At 41.1% G+C, this 25,647-nt stretch overlaps 1 protein-coding gene across 1 annotated transcript in view; it reads left to right on the top strand.

The window, feature by feature from the left end:
* Rad18 (RAD18 E3 ubiquitin protein ligase) overlaps positions 1-18,128 on the top strand; it is a 76,934-nt gene extending 58,806 nt beyond the window's left edge. Inside the window, exons 12-13 of the mRNA XM_051203646.1 lie at positions 8,950-9,012; positions 17,193-18,128. Coding sequence (XP_051059603.1) covers positions 8,950-9,012; positions 17,193-17,292 — 163 coding nt within the window. The 3' untranslated portion in view covers positions 17,293-18,128. The remainder of the gene's footprint in view (positions 1-8,949; positions 9,013-17,192) is intronic.
* Positions 18,129-25,647: the final 7,519 nt, after the last annotated feature.

Here is a 25,647-nt window from a genome sequence, read left to right as displayed (position 1 = left end):
TTACAGACTATACTACACACCTGGCTTTTACTTGGGTGCTGGGGATCTCAATTCAGGTCTGCATGCTTACATAACAAATGCTTCAGTCACTGAGCCATCTTCAGTCCCCTGCTTTTTTTTTTTTTTTTTTTTTTTTTTTTTTAAACCTTCTTTTTCTTTGAAACAAGGTCTTAATGTGTAGTCCAGGCTGGCCTTGAATTCATGATCATCCTCCCGCTCCAGTTTCTTGAATGCTGGAATTACAAATGTTTACCATCACTCCCCAGTCAGTTTTTTTTTTTTTTTTAACTCTTGTTGCAGTCAGCCAAGTGGGAGTCTAGGTCATTATTACCATCACTAATGTCCTGGTCACATAGCTAGAATATGAACTTTAGATTAAGATAAAATCTGGCAGAAGAGTTAAATTTATTCAGAGACTCAATTGGCAATTGTGTAAGTACTTGTTATGGGTCTAACACACCACTTGTACATTTGAGGTGTGGGTCAAGGTTGGGAGAAGGACAGCTGATCTATCTGTAGGGACCTGACGGGAATACTGAAGGACGAGAAAGCTTTACTAAGTAAAGCAGTGCTTTAGAGGCATGAATGGAGAAAATTGGAATTTCCAGTAAGATGGGGAAGCATGTAGGGACTGAAGCCACAATTAGTGATGGTGTGTGTGATGATGCAATGAGCAGTGCAAGGCACCACAGTCAGACACCTGTCTGAGGTCTGAGTCTGCTGCCCACCAGCTGAGTAAGCTGAACTTTTTAATGTGAACTCTTTATCAGACACTTATACACTTACTTGGGAAATTCTTGTTCCAAGATAATGTCTTCATATGCTTAGCTTGATTCATAAAAATGAGATCAATTTTCAACTATTGCAGAATTTAATTATTCATTGAGAAAAACAATGAACAAAAAAGATTAGCTAAGTTTGTGCTTTTCAGAGCACTTTGAGAAAAGTTGTAGAAACCGGAGGAACTCCTAGTTCCTGGTAACTGTTCGACATGCAATAACTGTTTGAGTCAATATTCTTAGGCCTCTAAGGTGGCAGCCAGTTAACAGCTAACTCCAGTTTACCTTTAAAAAATTAAAATCATAGTCTCTTTGTCCTTGTATTGGTGAATAAAATTGGATGGGGCAAAAATGATATGTCATTTACAATTACACTATTGGGATTTTGTGTTTTTAACTGGCTGCTTGGGATTTTGTTGTTACAGTTACTGCCACACTAGTTTTATTTGAAATCAGAGGAGCAGGTATGTATTAATTCAGAGAACACAAGGGAAGAGTGAGTCAGGATAGAATGCAAGTGCGTAGAAAGTGTGTTGAGAAATCGTAGAAACAGTAACTGCTTTCATTGATGAAGGATGAAGGTCGAGGAGCTGATGCTGCTTCCCTGTAGGGTTATCCAAGCCACTCATTCACTCCAGCCTGGGCATTTCCCTATTTCGGTGTGAGGATTTTCATCTGGCTCTATTTCAGACCACTACTGCTTCCTGGGTTGGTAAGAACTGAATGTTAAAGTTAGGTGAAGAGCAGCCAGGTGAGTTCTGCTTCCTTGCAGTAGGCTGGTATTCATTTCTTAACTTTAGCCTAATGATGACTAGATACTACTCTGTTATCTCTTCCTAGAATGGTTGTCCGGATGCCTCATCGGTAGTCAAGACAGAATTAATTTGAACAGTTGACTCTGTTCTTTTTCCCTCTCACCCAGATACATTCTGGAACATGGGTACATAGTAAACCGCTGATTTTGCTCTCTTCTATTGATTTTACTAAGTAAGCAAAACACTGCTCTTCTATCTGAGGAATTCAGGCGTTACAGATGATGGGTTTGTTTGCAGAGGATTTTTTTTAGTTGATTATGCAGAAGCCAATTTTAGAAGCCTTAAAGATGACATTATGTGCTTTTCTTGTTGTACTAAGCATATTTTCAAGAGTCATTTATAACTTATTACTGGGTATGGGTCATACTGCACATAAAATATTAAAACATCAGATTATTGGAAGCTCAGGATAAATATAGTTTGAGAGGGATGGTTCTTACACACATTTAATGGCTTAGTTAGTACTTAATTTCTTAAAGGAACAGAGTCTTGGGGGAAGGCCAGTGTCTAATAACTGAGATCCAGCCATGTCAATGAGAGTTAAAATTCTTGCCTTCCTTGGTTCATAGACTGGAGTCATTATGTCCTTGTAGTTGATATTGGTATCCTCCAGTTGCACTGTTGGATTTGTGGTCTCAGAAAGGAAACAGTATGGATTTAATTGCAGCTAGCCTAGCTGTATAGAACATATAATAGCCTCAGCACTATCTTTGTACTGGACCTTTCCTCCCCAGTTATCAGAGGAACTTGTCATCTAGTTAAGCTACATTGATAGGAAATGCTCATCTTTGGAATGTTTCTTGTTCTATGATTCTTTGGTGGGGGAGCGTCACCACTGTGATTTTTGCCATTTTGTGTTGTTGTTTGAATGAATGTTTGAAGTCTCCATTCAAAGAGTCAGGAAGTTACTTAATCTCACAAACTCCATTGAAATAGTAAAGCTCTTAGTTTTTCCAGTTCTCCGAGTCTTTGGAGAAAGCATCAAGGCCAGCTTAATAAAGTTTTGAGAGTGTTGAAGTAAAACTAGCAAGTTCATGAGTCTCCCCAGTCCATTACTTTGTGTAATAGCAGAACTTCAGAGGAAGCACAGAGTGAAAGATACTGTGTTTTAAAGAACAATCAGTCCATTTGGTTTTCTTCTAACAGTGAGAATGCCAACTCTCACCTAGTTAGAAACCCTGGTTTAGGATCCAGAGAAAGTCCTGCCTCATGTGGCTGAGAGGCTAACATAGAGATCACTCTGTTTGCACATGGAAAGGGGCATGGTTACAGCTTAGGGATCAGAAGAGGGGAACAGATTTCACTGTTGCAGGAGGCAACTTTATTAAATTACTGTTTTAGTTAGGGTAGCTGGATCAAGAAATAGTCCTTACTAGAAACTGCGGTATAATTTGGTAGAAATTCTTTGGACATAAAAGATGATAATATTTTTCTTATTTATAGAGATTTAATCTTTTTGAAAACATTCAAGCTTGGACATGCTTTCTGAATGTTTGGAAACTGGGAAGGAAGGGATCTGGAAACAGAAGAGTGGACAGAAGCTAAAAGAGAAGGGCAGATGAAATCATTTTTCATCTGTAAGGTTAGCAGGACACAACTGTAGGGACAGTTACACTTTTGGACACTGTTACTGTACAGCTATAGGGACATTACTCTTAGAATGCTGTATAGAACAGCCAATGGGGAAGGGACTCTAAGGAGGTCAACTGAAAATGCAGCTGCTTTAGCTTTACTAGGTATATGGGTGAGTGTCCTACCAATAGACCTTATCCACATACAACAGGGCCCACCCAGGGTTAGCCACTACCCATTACACCATTGCTTCACCTATCTCCACCCCAAATCCCAAAGTCAGGGTCTCCTGTAGTTCAGGCTGGCTTTAAATCATATACTGAAGATGTTCTTGAACTCCTGGTCATCCTGCCTCTTCTTCCCAAGTGTTAGGATTACAGGTCTGCTCAACTCTGCCTGGCTCCATTGCATTATTAAGAATAAAACAATGGCTGGACCTGGTGGCATGCACCTTTAATCTCAGCACTGCAGAGGCAGGCAGGTCAGACCTCTGACCTCTGTGGGTACTTGCACTGATAGGCAAACCATCCCTTAGACACACCACACATACATATAATTAATTCTAAAAGAACAAAACACTGGGAATTACGCAAGAACACTGGGGTGCTCTCAGGTTTTCATCCTTGGAGGCTAGTTGATTAAGTAGTGCATCCAACTACTGAAGTACCATGTGATTGTTAATGGAATATCTCTAAGTGTTCAGAGATTGCTAGAATACATTAATTATCTAAAAGACTAACATTTGGAACAGCAAATGTAGCCTATTGCTTTCATTTTAAATGGAGGAAGACAGTGAGTGCTTTTATTTGATTTTGCACAGAACAAACTAAAAAATAATAAATTCATTGTTGAGGAATAAATTTAAAAATAAGAAAAGGTAGTAAAAGTGGTTACATGTTGGAGATACTGGGACCAGGGTAGATAGGAACAAGGATTCAAGACTCATGTGTGTGTGTGTGTGTGAGACAGAGACAGAGACACAGAGATGCTGGGGGTGTTATGGGGGGGATTTCATGTAGCCCAGTTAGATGGGAGCAAGGGCTCAAGAGTATGTATCTCTCTTTTATGTCACCCTTTGAAATAAAATCTTGAAGTCATTGTATCTTAGGTATTATATGTTGACTATGAAAGCTGGTGGTGATGGCACTAAGATAGATGTATTGATGAGGTTTTATAATTTGTGTATTTTGTAAATTAATATTGGCATTGAATTTTTAAAAATGCTTTTTACACTTGGAAAGTTTGGCATGACATTCAACTTTTAGCTGTTACTAATGTGACATTTTATGAATTTAATACTGCCATACTTTATTGTTTGGTGTTTTGCTATACCAGTTTTGAGGGTGCAGTATGTATGAACTTTTTAGTACTCCTGAAAGCAAAATGGTTTACTTAGTCAAAACCTAGTGAATTTGGTTGTTGTAGGAGGGGGGGGGGAAGGAATGTGGAATATTAGCTTTGCCAGCTTTCCTAGGTTACTTGATCATGTATTGGGACTACTTTGTAAAGTAAATGTGAACTTCATTGTTGTGGTTTTGTAAGATTGGATAAATACATTCTTTTTATTACCTGTTATCTTCATTTTCTAGATCTCCTGGTGCTCAACCAAGCTCTTCTTAGCCATGCTTTATCTATGAAGTTTACCATACAATTGGTTGTATGGTAAACCCTTGCTGATAGATTTGTAGGGAGGTATTATAGTATTTGAGTTTCTGCTTCCACTAGCTGAAGCAGCATGGGTGACAGAAAGAAGATGATCTCTGAATTCCTTTTCTTTCTCCCCCTGCTTTAATCTTTCTGTCCATCTTGCAAGTGGTAAGAAATCTAGTGCAGGTCTGAATTAAAGTTAGCATGTGTAAGGTAACTAACACAGTGGTTGGTGTTACTCAGAAGAATGGTAACCTTTGTCATCATCAAGTGATTTTTGTAAAAAGTATGAATGTTGACTATTTTATGTCACTGTTAGCTCACCACTCGAGTCTTTAGCATATAAGCTATTGGCTCACCCTACAGAACAGATTACTGGAAATCATGCTGTGAGGAAGAATTCATGCTAGTGAACAGCGTTTACCAATGGTCATTGGCAGGTTTTATACCCTTTTAATGAACACTCTGGTGATTTGTGCTAACGGAGGTTGTTTTCTTTTTAATGTTGCATATCCTCAACCGCATTCAAATTATTGCCATAAGGAAGACACTTGGAAGCAGGTAGCTATTAGATAATAGAAAATTCCAGTTGTAAGTAATCTTTAATCCACATGATTTTTATAGCAAACGTTTGGGTTTTTCCCTACTGTGCTGTACCCTGCGTACCTGCCAAGCCAGATAAATAACAGGCTCTGATGATTTTGCACCTGGTGTCATTAGAAACAGTGGGAATCAAAGATTAAAGTGCCACATATAGTGATGAGGTTTCCTGGGCAAATTGAAGCAGTGCTGTGACAGTTATTTGGAAAATCCAGGCTCAAACCTGTTTTATGAAATTGGAGGCAACATTGATTGAGCACTTAGTATGTGCCAACCTCTGTACTAAACATTTAGTGTACTGTATTGATTCATCTTAAAATATCCCTGGAAATATGTGTCCTGACTATAGATACGGGCTTTGAGGTTTAGAAAGGTTCCAGAACTTGCCTAAGGTTGAATACTTAGTGATAGGAACAGGAGTCCTTCTTAGAAATGCTGACAGTAAAATCTCTGCACACCTTCCCCCAACCCAACTTTTACATCATAGCTTTACAGGAGTATTTGACATTTTGTCAACTTTGGTAGTAAAAACTTTGATGTTAGATGAAATTGTGTGCTAGACAAAGAATATGCAAATAGCTTTTTCTTTAGAAGTAATGTTCAGAGAGTAATAATAAAACCAGGTTGGGAATTCACAATTTAAAATTCTTATAATTCAGTGAGACTTTCTCACATGTAATTTATATAATAATGTCCCCAATTACTGGGCAGATGGCCACATTAAAGGACACAATCTTAATACTCTTCCATAGTTATGCTGTACCTTCATGTGCCAGACCTCCTTCCTGCTTTCCAGCTTCTTAATTACTGTCTCCCAAATGTTACAAACCTAGCTTGTAGGGCTGCCAAATTTATGCAGAAGTTCCTTGCTCTACATGTAAAAGTTATGTTTGTTTAGGATTGCACATGCTCCAACCCTGGGTATATTAGAGTGAGTAATACTAAGATTCTTTTTTAGATGTCTCAATGGTATTTAGAATTTTTTTGTCTTCAAAGCATATTAAAATGAACAAAACTTCAAAAATATTAATTTATTCCATCTACAGGGAAGAAATCTTCAAGTGATAATTTTAGTAATATTAACTTTGTAAAATCCTAATTATGAGATTATATGCTTAATTTCTGACATCTGATTTTTGAGAAGGACATGGTGAATACATTTCTTTAGACAGGTTTGAACAGTTTTGTCTGTGTTCCTGTTAACTCTTAGTATTCAGTGTTGACAGAAATTGAAGTAGTAGATGTACCATAGACCCTGAAACTTCACCGCTAGTGAACTTGACGCTTCTTAGACTTTGTGTCAGTCAGTTTGTGGTCATTCTCTTCAGGGCCTAAGATGTATAAGATGTAGTGGAAAGAAATCTGGGAGCTGCCAGCATGGCTGGGCATCAGTATGGAAGACAGGAGAAAGCAACTTGGTGTGCTTTGTGAATCTGCAGTCTGTTCCACCGAGGCGTTCTTGCAGGAGTCTCTCTCAACTACCAACTTCTGGACAGGACTGAAACTGGAACTTGCTTTGTAGATCAGGTTAGGCTCCAACTCAGAGATTTGCCTGCATCTGCCTTGACAATGCTGGGATTAAAGTTCTGTGCTACTATGCTTGGCCATTACCTTTTTTTGTTTGTTTGTTTGTTTTTATGTTGTTTAAAGTGTTTTTGGTGGTAGGTAGGGGTATTGGACAAAAAGCAAACTATTCTTTCTTCTGACCACATGACACTGGCCAGAAACATAGTCAAATATCTTCCTCACTCCCTGAAATACTGCCAGACACATTGTCAGAGAACATGAAAGAGTAAATAACTACAGGCTTCACCTGCAATTAGAACAATTACTGCATAATGACAAGGTGCCAGAGTTGAGATTTTGTGATCAGAAAGGGAATGACAATGACAGTGGACATGAGCCTTCCCCAGTAGAGTATACCTACCGGGTCTGCCTCCCAGATGGCAAAGTTAGTGAAATCGGCTAAGTGACCTGCAGGTCTTTCTGCCATGCTTCCTCTTCTATTGAAAACTCCATTTCAGTAGTTGTTTAATAGGAAAGATTTGTTACAACCAGTGTTAAATGAAATTGACTAATGAAGAAGCGTTCCATTGTTCCAGGGGACACCTGTTTTTCAGTGGTAAACAGTAGTGCATACTTGGGTACTGTGGCAGGCTGGGTCAGAGACCCCCACCCCCCAATACAGGAACCTAAAGGAATAATTGCAATGCATGTATAGATAAGTCAGAATTGACTGTGGACAAGATAGTATCCTACTATTTAAAAAAAAAAAATCATATGTGCCTACTGCTGTATGGATAAACACAACTAAAGTATTATTGGATTCACATCTGTTTCTTATCATTATGGACATTTTTCAAGGCACAGATATCAGGAGTTATTATTACCAGTGAGCTCCTTGTTCTCAGATGCTCAGGGAATGTACTAAAAGTATGGGGTTACATATGCAGCGTGACTGGACAACCTCTCTTCCTAGACCCTGCATGAGGCTCCTTGAGAATCTAGAGAACTTGTGGGAATACATTGGATGAAACCTTTGGTGCCTCTTTTGTCTAGACATCATAGGCAAATGCTGCTTCAGCATGGTTTATCCGAAATGGTTGAAAGTGCTCCATTGACACTTTAAATCTTCATAATTTAAAGCTTTTAAAAATTTATTAGTATATCGTTAAAGACATTATTCACATTTAATAATTTTTAACCCAGTTGTTTCTCACCTTAGCTTTCCTCTTACTGCTAGGTAACATTTGTTTTTTAGTGTCCCATATGATTCCCATGACATTCCATGAGAAGTGTGTTTGATACTGGTAGAGAGATGGCCTTTCTAAAGTAATTTTTATTGGTTATATGAGAACAAGATGCTAAAGCTAAAGCTTTCAAACAGTTTTTTCTTTTAAAGGAATAATTCATTCTCCCTATGACTTCTTTTTTTCCATACACCCCTAGAGAGTGTGACATTTTAAGCTAGATCACATTTTTATAACACATTTCCATTATTAGCACTGCTCACATGCATTGTGCTACTTTACGTTGGTTACCTAGAGACTAAAAGCCACTTAGGCAGTTACCTCTTGTGGCTCTTATCACTAGAATTTAGTTTTTAAAACACATTCTCTTTCTCTTTTCCTTTTTGATAGTGCTGGGAACTGACTAAATTGTAATTTGATCATTGATTGACATAAGAAATTAAAAAGCCTCATGTCATTGCTCTGTCTAGACTCAGGTTTTATGTTGAGGGATTTATTTAAGCTTTCCTCATTGTTTTTTATCATTGCTAACTCACTAAAGTTTTTATGGCTTTTTGAATGGTTGGCATATAATAAATTGTAAATATTTAAGAGACCAAATTTGATGAGGTTCCACATAGGTATTTGGCTACAAAACCATCTTCACAGTGTGGATGATGATTGTGCCTACCCTTATGTTTCTTTCTGTGCCACTTTGTCCTCTCCTACTGACTGTAGCTCCCCAGTGCTCGTGTTTGGGTCACAATAGATCTCACAGTGTGACATTGCTGATACATGTCCCTTTAGTTCCAGTTCAGATATCATAAGAGACCTTCTGGAAGAAGAGGAAGCCTGGGAAGCATCTCACAGGTGAGTTCTCATAGTCAGCAAGTGTGTGAGCTTGAGTCTGAGAGATGAGAATGCTATACAGCTGAGTCTATACAAGACATTTGTGCTTTCTGATGGACAGAAGACACTAATCGAGGTATAAAGCAAAGGTTTGTGCTGTTTCTTGTCTGTGTAGTTTTACTGTGGAACTGGAGTCCTGATGCAATAACTAGTTCCTTGTAGATCTTGTTTCTATGGCCACAGTATTTTTTTTTTGGACAATGTAATAATTTGCTAAGGACAGTCTCAGAGTAAATAAAGAAATGTCTTCCTCATGTCTGACGTGAATTTCTCCTGCCTCATTCCTACTCCCTTGTCTGGAGCCCCCTCCCTTTACCCTTCTTTCTCTCCCTTTTTACTTGTGTCTTTCTCATTTTGTTTTCAGTGTGCAGGGGCAGTCTCTGTAGCCTTTGGTGATCCTCCCTCCTGCTTCCTTAGCAGTGATATCATCCTGCAGTTTCTGTTTCTTACTCTTCCATTCCCAGCCTTCTTTGAAGGCCTCCATACTGCTAAATCCAGAGGCCATTTTCAGAATTTACTTGCCTTGTCTCATCAACAGTGTTTTACACTAAGCAGGAAGATCAGAAGTTTAAGGTCACCCTCAGCTTTGCATCAAGTTTGACACCAGCCTGGGCTACGTTCAAAATAAAAAATAATGATGGTGATGATGATGTTTTAAGATAAGTAGAACAAATTCAAAGTGGATTAAAATGCTACAATAGAAGATATCTGGATAACACCAAAGAAGATAGAGATGGTGGAATAGAGAAATGACAACAAAAAATGTGACACACAAATTCTACTTTATGAATGCTTGTAGGATTGGGTTATTTTCAACCTAATCAGAATATAGACACTGTAGAATGGATTGCTGGTGGGTGGGAGATGTACTGTGCTTTGTCTACAAAGGACCAATTTTTGATTCCAAGATACCACCAGTATACTGAAAGCAAAAGAACAAGGCTAACATTGTAGCATGAATTGTAATTGGTGTTAATAATAAAAACTATCAGGGGGTGAAGGCTGAAATATCAGAGAAGCAAAGTGGCCAGCCACTAGAGAATTCTTACCTCTCCTAATGTTCATACCAAAGGGGTGATCCTGTCCTCAGACTGACTGCTTCAGACTGCTGCCTCAGACTGCCATGAGCTCCTGTTTCCTTCTGCCTTATATTCCTCTCTCTGCCCTTCCTGTCTCCACCTCCTTAGTTCTGTGGTTAAAGGCATGTTACTCCAAGTGCTGGGATTATCCTAGTGTGAGCTTTGTTTCTCTTTTAGACTGGATCAGTTTCGTGTAGCCCAGGGTGGCCTTGAACTAGCAGAGACCCATCTGCCTCTGTCTCCCGAGTGCTGGGATTAAAGGTGTGTGCCACCATTGCCTGGCCTCTATGGTTGACTTATGTGCCTAGCTTTGCACTCTGATCTTCAGGCAAGCTTTATCTATTAGATCATAAACAAAATATTACCATATAACATAATGATAGTATTGAGAAGACAGACTTGAAGAGAAAAAGTGTAACAGAGTTAGGCATTTATAATGTTGAAAGGGTCTATCAGGAAGACAAAATGACTGAGAACATATATAAACGTAACAAAATCCTAGAGTACATGAAGCAAAAGATGTAGTGGAAAACTACCACAAGCATCAAGAAGTAAAATTTCACTGCCCCTCCCCCACACACACACACAAAAAACCCAACAAACCATTGCCATGGACATAGACTAATTTTCATCACAGTCCTTTGTGGATAGAGTGCCATGAAGGTGACAGTGGGCCAGCAGAATTGCATACTGATAGTGCTCTACTCAACAGTGGCCTCCTCCCTTCCTCAGAGAATAATTTCCTAAAGCAGAAGAACTTGGGAATTCTCTGGTTTGTAAGTCGTCCTTCATGTTCTCCAGGCACTTAGCTCATCCCTGCTCTTTTGAAGTGCTACATCAGGAACTGTTCAAACACACTAAAACACCAACCTTCCAGGGGTCACATTCTCATCTTTTCTGTATTTATTTGCCTTTGGTGCTGTTTCTCAAAGTACAGTTTTTATTTATTTATTTTTTTTAAATACAGCTTTTAATATTGATGAAATGTATTATGTCTACTTTAATTATTTTTGTCCTACCTAGGAAACTTCTCCTAATCCAAAATCATAAAATTTTTCTTTTATGGCTTAGAAGTATTAGGTTTTACATTAAGTTTTGTAATCTATTTCAGGTATATTTTTCTAAGTGTCAGAAGGTATGGCGATGACTGGTTCCATGGTTCTTTTTTGCATAAGGGTTTCTCATTGCTGTAGTATTAGGTATTAAAGAGATGACCCATGTCTATTTCAAATGTGTATATAAATTTATTTCTGGAATCACTCTTGTAATTATTGGTCATTTAGATATAATTTTAACACTTTGTAATTGGTGTTTGATAATGCTTTAAATCTGGTAATGTGAGACTTTCTTTTAATAAATGTAATGGTTTATATTAGGGTTCATTTGTTGTGGTGGTGGCATTACTTTTGATTAATGTGTAAGGTGGCAGAGGAAGGGATAAAATGTTTCTTGGTAGTGAAGCTGCTGTGGCCTGGTATAAAGCTGAGATGATCCTTGGGCCAGGCTGGCTGTACGTCATTTCCATTTGACATATATGTTCTCCTGAGCTCTTCTGGTCTTTGAATCTATGATAACCTACTGCAAATGGGATTATCTTGGTAGAGAGTGGGCTGTTGCATCATGTACTAGGTGGCTTAAACAACAGAAATTCATTTTCCCACAGCTCAGAGGCTGGAAGTCCAGGATCAAGATGTTGATAGAATTGATCCTTGAATACTACTGTCTTCAGAAAGACATTTTCTGATTAATGATTTTAAAAATGTTGTTGGGGTTATGCTGTTTCAAAAATCAGAATTCAAGGACCAGCAAGATGACTCAGTGGGTTAAAATGCTTGTAGCTGAGCTAGATGACCTGAGTCTGATCCCCCAGGCTCCTGTGAATTATCCTTGTACACAATTCCCTCCCTTCCTCAGTCCCTCCCTCCCTCCTGTAGTTTTCCCACCAGCTTGGTCCCACAGCTGCATCCGCCTCAAATAGCACACAGAGACACTGCATTAGATATAAAGCTGTTGGCCTGTTATTAGCATTTCTTATTGGCTAGCTCTGTCTTAAATATTAACCCATTTCTATTAAGTATTTCCATGTGGTTTTATCTTACTGGAGAGAGGTTCCATAGTTCTGCTCTCTTGGTCCTACATTTTGAATCTACTCCTACCTCTCCCCAATCCTCCTTGTCTCCTAGTCCCGCCTGTCTTGCTTTCCTATTGGTCAACAGGGCTTTATTCATTAACCAATAAGAGAATGAGAGATTTACAGAATGACATCTTTCATTATCCTCCCTCCCTCCCTTTATCCCTTCCTCTCTCTCTTCCTTCCCCAAGAGGAATGAGAATGGTAGAGTGTACATACCCTGCTAGTCCTACACTAAGAACCATCTGATTGTTTGTCCTTGACTTTAGCTGAGGTGACTGACTGATACTGTGTTGCCTCTGGAAGGTATTTATGAGTGCCTTGAATCACTCCTCGATTCCATGTGACTTTTTAAGGTAGCCACTGAAGGTTTATAGAATTGTTCTGCTTGCTGGATCTGGGATCCTGGCCTCATACTTGGGTTTATTATTGCAAATTCACCTCATTCTACTGCTAGTACTTTTACTTAAACACTCTATGAGACAAATAGAATGAACTAATACCAATTCCTGTCAGGGTCCTGGCCTTATACTTGGGTTTACTATTGCAAATTTACCTCATTCTACTGCTAGTACTTTTACTTAAACACTCTATGAGATAGATAGAATGAACTAATGCCAGTTCCTGTCAGTTGGTCACAATGGCTGATGAAGTGGTATATACTTCAATTCTCTAGAAGTCACTCTGATGTAGAGACAGGGTTGGTATTGATGGGAGACATGCATCTGAGAGTTTTGCTTTTCTGTTTATTCTGAAAAGCCAGGCAGTGAATGCTCTTGGTGAACATGCTTCATCTATGTATTCAGGATGTTTGTATGGTAAGTAGCATTGGGAGACTCCCTGTCCAGAAACAGGAAACAAAATACTGACTGTTAAAAAGAGTTTTCCAACATGAGCTGCTTGCCCATATTGGTGTCATCTGGCCTCTCTGTGTCACCCGTGGGAACTGGTCTTGAGCAGTTCAGATGCCTGTCTTCGGGCTCTGCCCATGCTGTGAAAAACAACCTGAACTTTCTGCATAAGCCTATTGCCCCAATGCCTTTTCCTTCCCTTCCCTCCTATCTGAACCCATTTTCAATGGGCAATGACATGTGATTTCATTTTATGTCCAATATTGGCTTACTAGTTTTACCTTTGTTTTTAAATAGTGTTTGTCCTGGGGTTTGTGACATGCATATTTATCACAGTGAGCCTTCACATATGTCCCTTGGTATATGAGAACATATTCTTCCAATTCATGATCCTGTTGTCATACGTTTACTCCTATGCATGTTAAATAGGTCCAGATTTACAGTTGGTGATCGTGTCTGTTTGTAAAAAGCCTCCTTTAATATTTCTTACATAATTTCTTAAATTATTAGCCATCAATCCTCTTAGCTTTTGTATGGGATGTCTTTCCTTAGCTTTTGTGTTTGAAAGATGTTTTGCTGGGGGTGGATTTTGGGCTGACAGTTTTTCCTCTGGCACTTTCAAGTTATTACTGAATCACCGTGAGGCCTGTCTGGTTCCTTATGAGAAGCCTGCTGTAAATCTTACTCATCCCTTTATAGAATGTTCCTTTTTCTCTGCCTGCCTCCAGAGGTTTTTCAGTACTTTGAATATGTATCTAGATGCTTTCTGTTTGTTTGTTGTTTGTTAGTGGGGGTGGATGGACTACCTTTAGTCTTTGATGTCTTTAATTATTTTTAGGAAACTCACAGCTATGTAATTCATTTTCCACAGTTGTTTCTTCTTCAAAGATTCTAGTCATGCATGCATGCATGCACACACACATGTAGGCACACACTTTTTCCTTTGTGTTTCTATTTGGATTTCTAAAAAAAGACTTTTATTTACATGTATATGTGCATATATGCATGTGTGTGTGTGTGTGTGCGTGCGTGTGCGTGCGTGTGTGTGTGTGTGTGTGTGTGTGTGTGTGTGTGTGTGTGTGGTGCCTGTGTAGGAGCAAGTGAAGAGGGCATTGAATCCTGGACTTGGAGTTAAAGGTGGTTCAGAGCTACCTTGCTCTGGAGCAAGCTCTCTTAACCACTGAGCAGCCTTCTCTCCAGCCCCCAGTTTGGATGTTTTTTTGTTGACTCATCTGAGTCATTTTCAGTTCTGTACCTTATACTTGATAGTCCTTTGGAGAAATATTTCCTCTGTTGCCTTAGAACCGTCCCAATATTAACATTTGATTTGTCCATATCATCTCCATGTCTGCTGAAATTCTCTGGCTATTTCTTACCTTTTTTATTAGAGCCCTTGGTGTACTGGTCATAATTATTTTGGAGTTCCATGGTCTGGTGGGTCCAGTGTGGGCTGCCTCTGTATCAGCTACTTTGTGCATGGCAGTGGGGTCTCTTCTTTGCTTCTTTTGTGACTTCATTTAGCTTAAGACTGAGCATACTATGCAAGATGCCAGAGACTGAGCGAGGCAGAGTCTGTGCCTAGAGAAGAGCTTACTTCTCTGTGGCTATTTATTTGGGAAGTTGAGCTAGGAGATTCCAGAGTTGGCGTGGTTGGGTTCTATTGGTTGTTCTGGCTGCCATGGCCAAAGCATCTGTGAGATCTTCAGCTCCTATTTTTCCACAGAAGACTCAGAGATATTTGCTTGAGTCCCAGGGACCAGTGCATTCCTGCTCTTCACAGAAGAGAAGTGCCCGGGAAGCAGAGGTGCTTTCCGCCTGCCTCAGTGACTATCTCTGTGGGTGCTCCTCAGTGACTATCTCTGTGGGTGCTCCTCAGTGACTATCTCTGTGGGTGCTCCTCAGTGACTGTCTCTGTAGGTGCTCCTCAGTGACTGTCTCTGTGGGTGCTCCTCAGTGACTGTCTCTGTGGGTGCTCCTCAGTGACTGTTCTGTGGGTGCTCCTCAGTGACTATCTCTGTGGGTGCTCCTCAGTGACTGTCTCTGTGGGTGCTCCTCAGTGAATATCTCTGTAGGTGCTCCTCAGTGACTGTCTCTGTGGGTGCTCCTCAGTGACTATCTCTGTGGGTGCTCCTCAGTGACTGTCTCTGTGGGTGCTCCTCAGTGACTATCTCTGTGGGTGCTCCTCAGTGACTGTCTCTGTAGGTGCTCCTCAGTGAATATCTCTGTGGGTGCTCCTCAGTGACTGTCTGTAGGTGCTCCTCTGTGACTGTCTCTGTGGGTGCTCCTCAGTGACTGTCTCTGTTGGTGCTCCTCAGTGAATATCTCTGGGTGCTCCTCAGTGACTGTCTCTGTAGGTGCTCCTCAGTGACTGTCTCTGTGGGTGCTCCTCAGTGACTGTCTCTGTGGGTGCTCCTCAGTGACTATCTCTGTGGGTGCTCCTCAGTGACTGTCTCTGTGGGTGCTCCTCAGTGACTGTGTCTGTGGGTGCTCCTCAGTGACTATCTCTGTGGGTGCTCCTCAGTGACTGTCTCTGTGGGTGCTCCTCAGTGACTGTGTCTGTGGGTGCTCCTCAGTGACTGTGTCTGTGGGTGCTCCTCAGTGACTATCTCTGTGGGTGCTCCTCAGTGACTGTCTCTGTGGGTGCTCCTCAGTGACTATCTCTGTGGGTGCGCCTATCCTGGCCCATCCTAGACTTCCTCAGAAGTGAGTACCAAGATCTGGAATGAAGCTTGCAAGTGTGTAGGCTCATGTGTTTGTCTCACACTGCTACCTGTTCTTCAGAATCCATGCTAGCCTGGCCTAAGTTGTTTGCTTTGGGTCAGTCAGAACTACACAGTAAGGCTTTAATCTCAACAAAACAAACCACACCAACAGCAAGAATTCATGGTGAAAATGTTCGAGGCCTTGGGTTTGATTACCAATATCAAAATAAACAAAACATAGAAAAAGAAAGGATTCTTGAAGTTTTGTTGATTGCACAGCAACTCTCTCTTTCATTATCTGAAGCTCTGCCAAAAGTGAGGGAATTTGTGTGAGGGACTTGTTTTTTCTTTGGATTGTGTTTGGTTGGGGCGGGGGGGGGGAGGGAGGCAGAGATAGACAGGACTCCTCACTGGTCAGGAGCTCACTGGGTAAGTTAGGCCAGCTGTCAGTGAACCTCAGCCCAGGGATCTAGCCACCTATCTAACTTTCCAGTACTGGGGTTACAAGCACAGACCATTGTGCTTGGCTTTTTAATGTGGCTCTTAGTTAGAGTTTCTGTTGCTGTGAAGAGACACCGTGACCATGGCTACTCTTATAAATGAACACATGTAATTGGGGCTTGCTTACAGTTTCAGAGATTTAATCTGTTATGACTGGAAGCATGGCAGCACTCAAGCAGACTTGGTGCAGGAGAAGTAGCTGTGATTCTATATGCGTATCTGGTGGAAACAGGAAGAGAGTAACACTGGGCTTGACTGAGGCTTTTGAAACCTCCAAGCCCACTCCCCAGTGACACATGTCCTCCAACAAGGCCACACCTACTCAAATAAGGCACCACCCCTTAATCCTTCTCAAGTAGTACCACTACCTGGTGTCTTGGCATTCAAATATGTGAGCCTGTGGAGACAATTCTTACAAACCACCACAGGGTTCTAGAGATGGCACTCAAGACAAGATTTTAGTGGCTGAGCCATCTTCCCAGCTCTCTTTGTTTGTTGAGACCAAGTCTGCATATAGTATTGGTATCTACTTCCAGGATGGCCTGGAACTCAGATTGTAGACCAGGCTGTCCTCAAGACCAGATCTTCCTTCCTCTACCTCCCGAGTGCTGGGATTGCAGGTTTACCACTGTACATAGCTTTTCAGAGCTACTGAAAAGGACTCTTTCTTTGATCTTTGAAAAGTCATTGTTCTCATACTTTTAAAATGGGAAGGGTAATTATAGTGATAATACAAACTATAGCTTTGTCTCTAGAAGAGGGAGCAGTTGAAGGTTTTGGTGAAATCATGCATGTGAGAATATTTAGTACACAGGAGAACCCACAAATCAGTGACTATTGCTTTCTAATGTGTCATTTCTTTTGTTCATGTTTTCAGAAATGATCAGAACAGAGAAAGAAACCCACAACAGAATCACCGCACTAGAGCCACCGAAAGTGCTGAGATTGAACCAAGAAACAAGCGCAATAGGAATTAGTATGGGCTTTCGCCAGCTTTTCCATACAGTGACCAGAATATGGTATTTTTTTTTTTTTTGTTGCCATGTGTGGTTTCATATTTATCAATGTCCAGAGAAGATGTTTAATGATAAGTGTAATAGTAATCTATTTTCATTCTTCTTTGCCTTTCTAGAAAAAAAAAAAGAAAAGTTGTGAAATGACCCTTAGCCCTTCTTGGTCAGTTGTTTCCTTCCTTTAAGATGTTTCTTTCCTAAAAACACATTGACCAGCTTTGCCTAATGCATACATCCCTTAGCAGGGGTGTTTGCCTCGGCTTGACTTCTCTACTTCAGGATATTTTTAAGTCATTTTTCACTTTTTATTTACCATTGGGGGATCAGCCCCAGCAACAGCTTCGTTTTGTCCTCTTGATAGTAACAAGCTGGTAAGAATATCCATGCTTTTGTCATAATCCACCCTCTTTGTATAAGTACTTGATGTCAGGGCCACCAGCAGTTACTGGTTAGCACCTAAGTTAAATGTATTTATTTGTTAGACATACCTGTGTTTCACATATAGAATAGGTTTATAATATGAAGTCACAAAGTTAGCTTTATAATTTTTCAAAAGTCATGCAAGTTAGTATTGTAAAGTAATGGTCACAATAACTTTGAAGCATATGCATGTGTTTCTGAAGTGGCATTTAAAAATTATTTCTGTTAGTATTTTTCCAGATCTCTTAACACTTTGAATCCCAGCTGTTAAACAAGCAAGCAAAAAAATGAAATAAATGGATTTTATCAATGAATACACAGTTTGTAATTTTCTTGAAATAGTGTCTTGTGAGTATTTGAATAAAGGCAATAAATCTTTATATTGCATTTGTCATAAAATTTGTTATTGTGTACAAAATGCCTTCAATTCCCAGTTTTCCCTGCCTTTGTTTGGCATTTCAAAGCCAGCCTCTCCCCTGTCAACCCCTCACCCACTGCCCAGCCCAGACACACAAGCTTTCACACACAGCAGCACATATGGCTAGGTTACAGGAGTGAGTCTGTTGCTGGGGAAACCATTTATGGCTTCTCCTTTGCATAGAACATCTCTGTTGACACTGACTTTTTTGCTGTGCTTTGAGGCTTCTGACTGTGTGTGTGTGTGTGTGTGTGTGTGTGTTTGTGTGTGTGTGTGTTGGGGGGTGGTACTCATTATTTCAAGAGTTGAATGTTTTCACACTGGCACTGCCATTGACATTCCTTCTAAGTTCTCTGAGTTTGGGAAATGGATCTTTTGGTGGGTTTGCTATGAAAAAGTGAGCAGAGAGGTTAATACTGACATTATGTTTATGTAGCTGAGTTACCAGGATTAAGCTATAATGAAAGCCATGTTTCATTTAAAATGACATTATCTGCCATTGAATGGGAAGCAATTACTGTTAATATTTGCAGCAAAAGCAGTTTGCAGAGGAGAGGTGAAACACAAGCCTGGAAACCAGGCACATGGATTCAAATAGTAACCTATTAAGTTACTGTACTGAATACTTGGAATGTAATGATGGCCAGTAGTTGGTACATTCTAAAACTGGTTCTCAGTGGGACAGACAGGAGAGTTTGCTCCAAAGGACAGTTGAACAGAGTGTGGAGATGGTTTTACTTATTAGGACTTGAGGGGGTTAGGGGAATGTTACCATATGGGCAGGGGCCCAGGCCTCTGTCAAGCCTTGTCCTACGTCTCCACTGTGACCATTGATTTTCCTCACAGTTCCAGGGCCTGGAAGGCTAGATCAATAGGGTGTCTTCTGAGGCCTCCTTTGCTCGCAGATGCTGCCTTCTCAGAGTGTCCTTACATGGTCTTCCCTCTGTGTACACGTGTCTGTGTCTGATCTTTCCCTATGAGGACACCTGTCATGCTGGACCAGACTCTTTTATGTGACCTCGTTTTATTATACATTTTTAATGAGTCTCTGTAAATACAGTCTTCCTGTTAAGACTGCCTACATTTATATCTGGGAGGGGTCCAGTTTAGCTTGTAAGATTCTACAGTAATTGTGTTGGCCGATAGTTCTTAACGTTCCTAATGCTGTGACCCTTTAATATAGTTCCTTATGTTGTGGTGACCCCCAACCATAAAATTGTTTTTGTTGCTACTTCATAACTGTAAAATTTGCTACTGTTAGGATTGTAATGAAACATCTATGTTCTGATGGCCTTAGGCGACCCTGTGAAAGGGTCATTCAACTCCCAATTGGATAGGGACTCACAGGTTAAGAACCACTGATCTAGGTTAAAATCTCAGTGGTACCAAGATTAAGAATAACATAAAGGAGCTCTGTGCTGATCTGAAAAGTAAAACTTAATGGGCATCACATTTATGATCTCTGAATGCACTGAAGAAGTGTACCTACTTGACCAAGACTGGGGGACCCAGTGTACATGTTTGATCTGGAATTGGACATGATAGGCTCCTAACTATAAAATTTACCTTAGTAAAATTCCAGTCTTTACTCAACTTCCTGCCATCACTAGCCATTGATTCTTTTTTCTTCCTAACTGTCTTCAAAGGCATGGTGACTGCCCTTATACTGGCTCACAACAGCAGTTACACATAAAGTTTTGGAGAATGGGTGAATGGGCGGGCCACTTAAGGGGGTTTGTTCTTCATTATGTGGGTCCCAGGATCAAATCAGGTCATCAGGTTTGCTAACAAGTGCCTTTATCCTGTGAGCTATCTCACTGGCCTCCACTCTGGGGCATGCCCTTTTCCTATTTTCAGGGATCATCAGGTTACAGACCAGTCAGAATTCGGGCACTGGTGTGATGGGGATGTCCCTCTGTATGCTGTGAATATGTCTTTCTTTTATTGGTTGATGAATGAATGCTGATTGACCAGTAGTCAGGCAGGAAGTATAGGCAGGGCTACCATACAAGGAGAATTCTGGGAAGATAAAAGGCAGGGAAGCAGTTGCCAGAGGGACACCATGTAACTACCGGGAAGTTAGGATGTCCGGGCATTCTTCATTAAGCTAAGACTATGTGAAAATACATAGATTAATAGAAATGAGCTAATAATTAAGAGAGAGAGAGAGAGAGAGAGAGAGAGAGAGAGAGAGAGAGAGAGAGAGAGCTTGCCAAAAGAAGTCTGAGCCATCAGCCAAACAGTTTATAATTAATATAAGCCTCTGTGTATATATTTGGGACTAAATGGCTGCAGGGGCCATGCTGGACAGAAGCTCCATCTACACGGGTGCATGCATGTTGCTGCTCTCCTGACAGGTTCTTCCAGGGATCTGCCCCTCATCCAACCTGTCCTCTGTCATAACTACAGCCGGTCCAGAGAGAGTCTGTCTTGCTTAGAATGCTGTCCCTGCTGCATCTACTTCTGGTCTTCCTGTTCTTTCCATGTTCTAAGTGGAAATGATGAGGACAGGCCCTTTTTAGTTTGACAGTGCAGCTTTGATGTGGACCCTTTGTGTCCCTCGTCAACATTTACATCTTGTATCTCCTTCCTCCATCTATTAGGACTGAGTGTTCAGTGGTACAAAACTAAGAGACTCTGCTATAGACCCAAAGGAGAGGGATGTATTTATCAGGTAATTATATACAAATTAATAGAGCTATAAGTGCAGCAAAGGGAAGGATGTAGCATTGTGAAAGAAACGGGCTTCTCCAGGACTATCTTCCCCAAATATACACACATACTCATGCAGAACTAAACAACATATGTGTTCGTATGTACCCAGTGCTTTCGTCTTAAATTCCACAGTGCAGTCTTTATTGTGCTCTGGAATATGTATTGTATTTTTGCACAAACATTCTTTTTTCAGACTTTTCAGTTACTTCTGTGTTTTCTGGTCATAAGCAGTTCTGGGCAGGGCACTGCTTTTGTCACATGTGATTGCTTTCCTAGTGTCCTAGCCATGCAATGACTAGAATAACTTCCAGTAGCACATGGCCAGGTTTTCAGAAAAGGAAACACCGAAGTCTGAGATTCTATACAAGTTTGCTCTGTGCGTTTTAAAGTAACGAATATTAAGGAACAGATTGTAGTGCCCAGATGGGGATTTCAGCAGGTACATGAGGTTTGCTCTGTGCTTCTGTTAACTGTCATAGTGGAGGACCTGAAACTGAGGGAAAGAATTCCGTGGAGTTACAAGCAGAGTTCCGAGAGACTCGGTGTTCTACTGTGTTAGCTTTTATATTTAGGTCTCTGACAGGGACAGCTAGGAAACTCTTGTTTTGCACCCAGGCTTTGGGTAGCAGCTGGGTGCACAGCACCTGAATACATTGACGTTCTGGAGCTGTTGCCATTCTAACACTAACCAAAGAAACCCAGCTGCTTCGGATGCTTGGTGAGCAAACAGCAAGCCAGGCTACCATTCTGCTATGAATGCCTCTGCTTGAATGGGAGCCCAGATGGAGAGCAGGGATATTTTTGTGCCTGTATTCTAACGTTGGAACTCAAAAGTGTCCACTTGAACTCGTAGGGGTCCGCAAAGCATTGTTCATTTCTGTTTGGATCATGTAAGCACAGCATCACAAATCTTTTATGTAGGCCCTGTTTTTGAGTGGCCTTAAAAATTATATGGCTGCTAACAGTTTTCTCTGTTAAATGTATTTTTAGGTCACCTTGAATTCATTGTTAAGTAGAGACATTTTCAAATGGAATAATTAATTAGTTCTCAGTACTGAGAAGGCAGTTTGAAGGCTCATGCATGCTAACCAAGCCCCAGCTCACTAAGCTTCAGCCTCAGCCCCTGGGACATTTCTTAAGTTTTAACCATTTGAATCCTAAGACTATCTGCATTTTTTAAAAATTTGGGCAGTTCTATAAAGTTTCTAAAAGTGTGATATCTATAAAGAGCCATTTAATTTCTGCTTTTATTATTTGACACTGATTTGGAAAAGTTGAAGGGATTTAATCCCAGCTCTCAGGAGGCAAAGGCAGGTAGACATCTGTAAGTTCAAGGCCAGCCTGATCTACAGATTGAGTTCTGGTAATAGCCAGAGTAAAAACTCTGTCTCAAACAAACAAAACTAAAAAGACACCCAACCAAACAAAAACAACAAAACTTGAGAGGCTATAGGATTACACCCTGGTGGGACACTGATATTTGATCTGTGGAGAGGCTCTTCTTACCCACTTACTTAGTCACAGAGTTCTAGAAGCTCTGAAAGGGCATACCTGCCTAGATCTGTCTGAAGATACAGAAATTTTGCTGCTCAGAAGTTGAAAACAGATGAATGCATTTCTCTCCAAATCATCTCTTGTCTAGAGGTGTTTCTGGTTTTGTTTCTCTTGTGGGTTGTATCTGATCTGCGTACTCTCCATGCCAGGCAGTGTATTGAGAGAGGCAGGCTTTTTCAAGGTACAGCAGAAGTTCTAGTGAAGCTGAAATGGAATGGAGCCCCAGAGAGAAGTAGAGCACTAAAGGAACTTGTGAGCCAAGAAGTCGGTCAGGGAGTTGGCAAACTGTAAACAAATGTAGGTGGGTAGAATAGAATGCCTAAAACAAGGTAGAAATCAAATGCTAGATCATGATATGAGCTTGGGCCAAGAGGATTGGACTATGAAGGCACCCTGGTGTCCTTGACATGGTTTGAGTGGCATTGATTTACTTCACAGCCTAAGACAAAAACCGATATATTTATATAATCTTAAGAAGTATCGCTAGTGAATGAATTCAAGCTCTGAGTGTTCCAAGCCTGAAAATGGAAATAAGGGGGAAAGGGAGGGAAGCATCATTTATAAACAACAAAGCAATATAAGCCAGATATATCAACACTGTGTATGTAGACTATTGCACTCAAGCTTTTTGTTTGTTGCTGTTTTTAAGGCAGGGTCTTGTTTTGTAGCCCAGGCCGTTTGTTATCAAACTCATCATCCTTCTGCCTCATCCTTCGAGTGCTAGGATAATAGGTGTAAGCCACAGTGACTGGTGGCTTTACGATCCTTAGGAGACATGCAGAAAGTAAAGCATAGGAGCCGCTACCAGGCAGATTCAGTGGAGAAGTGACTGTGCCGCTCTAGCTCTGTGGATTCTTTCCACTTAACTCTACCGGGTTTTGTTTGCTTTTTGCCGTCTGTGATACTAAGGATCAAGCCTGAGGCCTCACATGCCCTCTGCCATTACACCACATTCCCTATCTTTACTTCACTTTGCATTAGTGAGAACTTGATGAGAGGAGGGACTTGGACTAGCATTTACAGAGGAATGCATTTTGGGTTAGGAAGGAGAAGACACTAGATCCTGGTGTGATCAAGACTTAATTCTCTCTCTGGGGCAGACTGGCAGCAGATGGTTGTCCCTGGAGAGGCAAGAGCCAGCTTTGTTAGAGTTTGCCTTGGTGTTAATTCACTTGCCCTATTGTTTTCTCTTCAGTGACACGTCACCAAAGCCCGCCATCCAATTGCCAGAGCCCTTCCTTTAGTGTGACTTTGCCTCAGCCCCTGTTGGGGAAAAAAGGTGATGCGATGAGTAGTCACTTGACGCACATTGTGTAAGAACTTGGTGACAACAAATGTGCAGAAAGAGGCATTCTACTACCCAAGCAGCCTGGGCTGGCACGTTCTGTGTCAACTTGACATGGAGCCATCTGGAAGAGAGGGGGCCTCAGTTGAGAAAATGCCTCCATAAGATCCCCCTGTAAAGTATTTTCTTAATTAGTGGTTGATGGGGGAGGGCTGGACCCATTGTAGGTACTGCCATCCCTGGTAGTTCTATAAGAAAGCAGGTTGAGCAAGTCAGTAAGCAGTACCCCTCCATAGTCTCTGCATCAGCTCCTGCCTCCAGGTTCCTGCCTTGTTTGAGTTCCTGCCTTGTTTGACTTCTTCAATGATGAACATTGATATATGGAGGTGTAAGCCAAATGCAGCAATAGTAACCCAAACTAAGACACAGCCTACTGTATGATCTGTCCAGCCTAGGAATGGAGGTCTTTCTCTCACCTGGGCCACCGCTGCTTCAGTAACAGGGCATTTAACTGGAATCTAGAATGTCTTAGCTGGAAGGGGTTTGCTAGTATCCAGCTCAGCTCCCTCCTGAAGCTAGTTTCAGTGAGGGCCTATATTTATGGGTCTCTGGTTATATCATTCCAAATGTTTCTCAGACAGAGCCTCTGGCTGAGATGGTCTTGGAGTTTGGTAGAAAGAAGGAGTGGCTCTGTTGGGATATTCTTCCTGTGATTAAGAGCCTTATTTTAAGATGGGCAGTGGTGGTACACACCTTAATCTTAGCACTTGGGAGACAGAGGCAGGTAACTCTATGAGTTTGAGGCCAGCCTGGTCTACAGAGTGACTTCCAGGACAGTGAGAGCTACACAGAGAAACCCTATCTGGAAAAGCAAAAGGAAGGAAAGGAGAGAGGGAGGGAGGGACGGAGGGAGGGAGGAAGGAAGGAAGGAAGGAAGAAACCAAGGTTCTGAGTGGTCTGGCAGTTCCTGGCTGGTGGTTGGTTCTGTAGCCTTTGGAATTGAGGGTCTGAGGTTCTATCAGCAACTTCACCAAAGGTATAGCTGCTGCTGCTTATGTTTCCAAGGAGACCATTTGGGCCTTATGTTATGGAAGTTGTTTATGGTAAAGACAATTGACCAACTTTAGACTTCCCAATCCACTTCAGCAAGCAAGGATAACTGATAGGGATTGAGCAGGTAAATTTGTGTTTCCATGCCTCTATCCTGTCCACTCTTAAGCCATGAGTTACCCTAGTGTCAGAGCACTTGGTCACTGACCACATCTGGTAGATTACTTTCTCCATCTAACTCTTACAGTCAGCTTTTGACATCGCTAATTTTGTGACCACTCCCAAGACCTTCATTTCCTTAATTAACCACATTTTTGCTGTCATCCAAAATCTAATGTGCCCTCACTCCCTATAAAACAGTTTAGATTCCACGGCCCACCATAATCATTCCCTGGCCTCTCCCCTCCACCAAACTTGCTTGGTCCTCTATCACTGACCTTCTGATCAATCAGTTTTCCTATTAGTATTCTTTGCTGGAGCCTTATTTTCTGTTTGATTCATGATTTCTGTGTTTGTCCAGTTTCCATCACCAAAGTAAATACCTGAGATAGGAAACTTACAATAAAGGCTTAATTGGGCTTGCACCTCCCTGCTTTGGGGCCTGTGGCAAGACTGCATAGTATGGTAGGGAGCATGTGGCAATACAGAGGGATTGGTGTCCCACAATCCCTTTCAAGGCCATGAATGACCCAATGACTGGAAGACCTAGGCTCCACCTCTTACATTCCTGCAGCTGCCTAGTAGCACCATGATTGAAACGAAGCCATTAATACATAGCCTTTGGGCAACATTCAAAATCCAAACCATAGAAACTTTGAACCTTGAGTATCAAAATACTCAAGAGCCTAGCCTGCAGGCCCATGCTTAAATTTTTAAA

Source organism: Phodopus roborovskii, unplaced genomic scaffold, assembly GCF_943737965.1.
Source record: "Phodopus roborovskii unplaced genomic scaffold, PHOROB, whole genome shotgun sequence".
In the NCBI taxonomy this organism is placed as follows: domain Eukaryota; kingdom Metazoa; phylum Chordata; class Mammalia; order Rodentia; family Cricetidae; genus Phodopus; species Phodopus roborovskii.
Note: the sequence above shows the minus strand (reverse complement) of the source record. Positions and strands in the feature narration are given on the sequence as shown.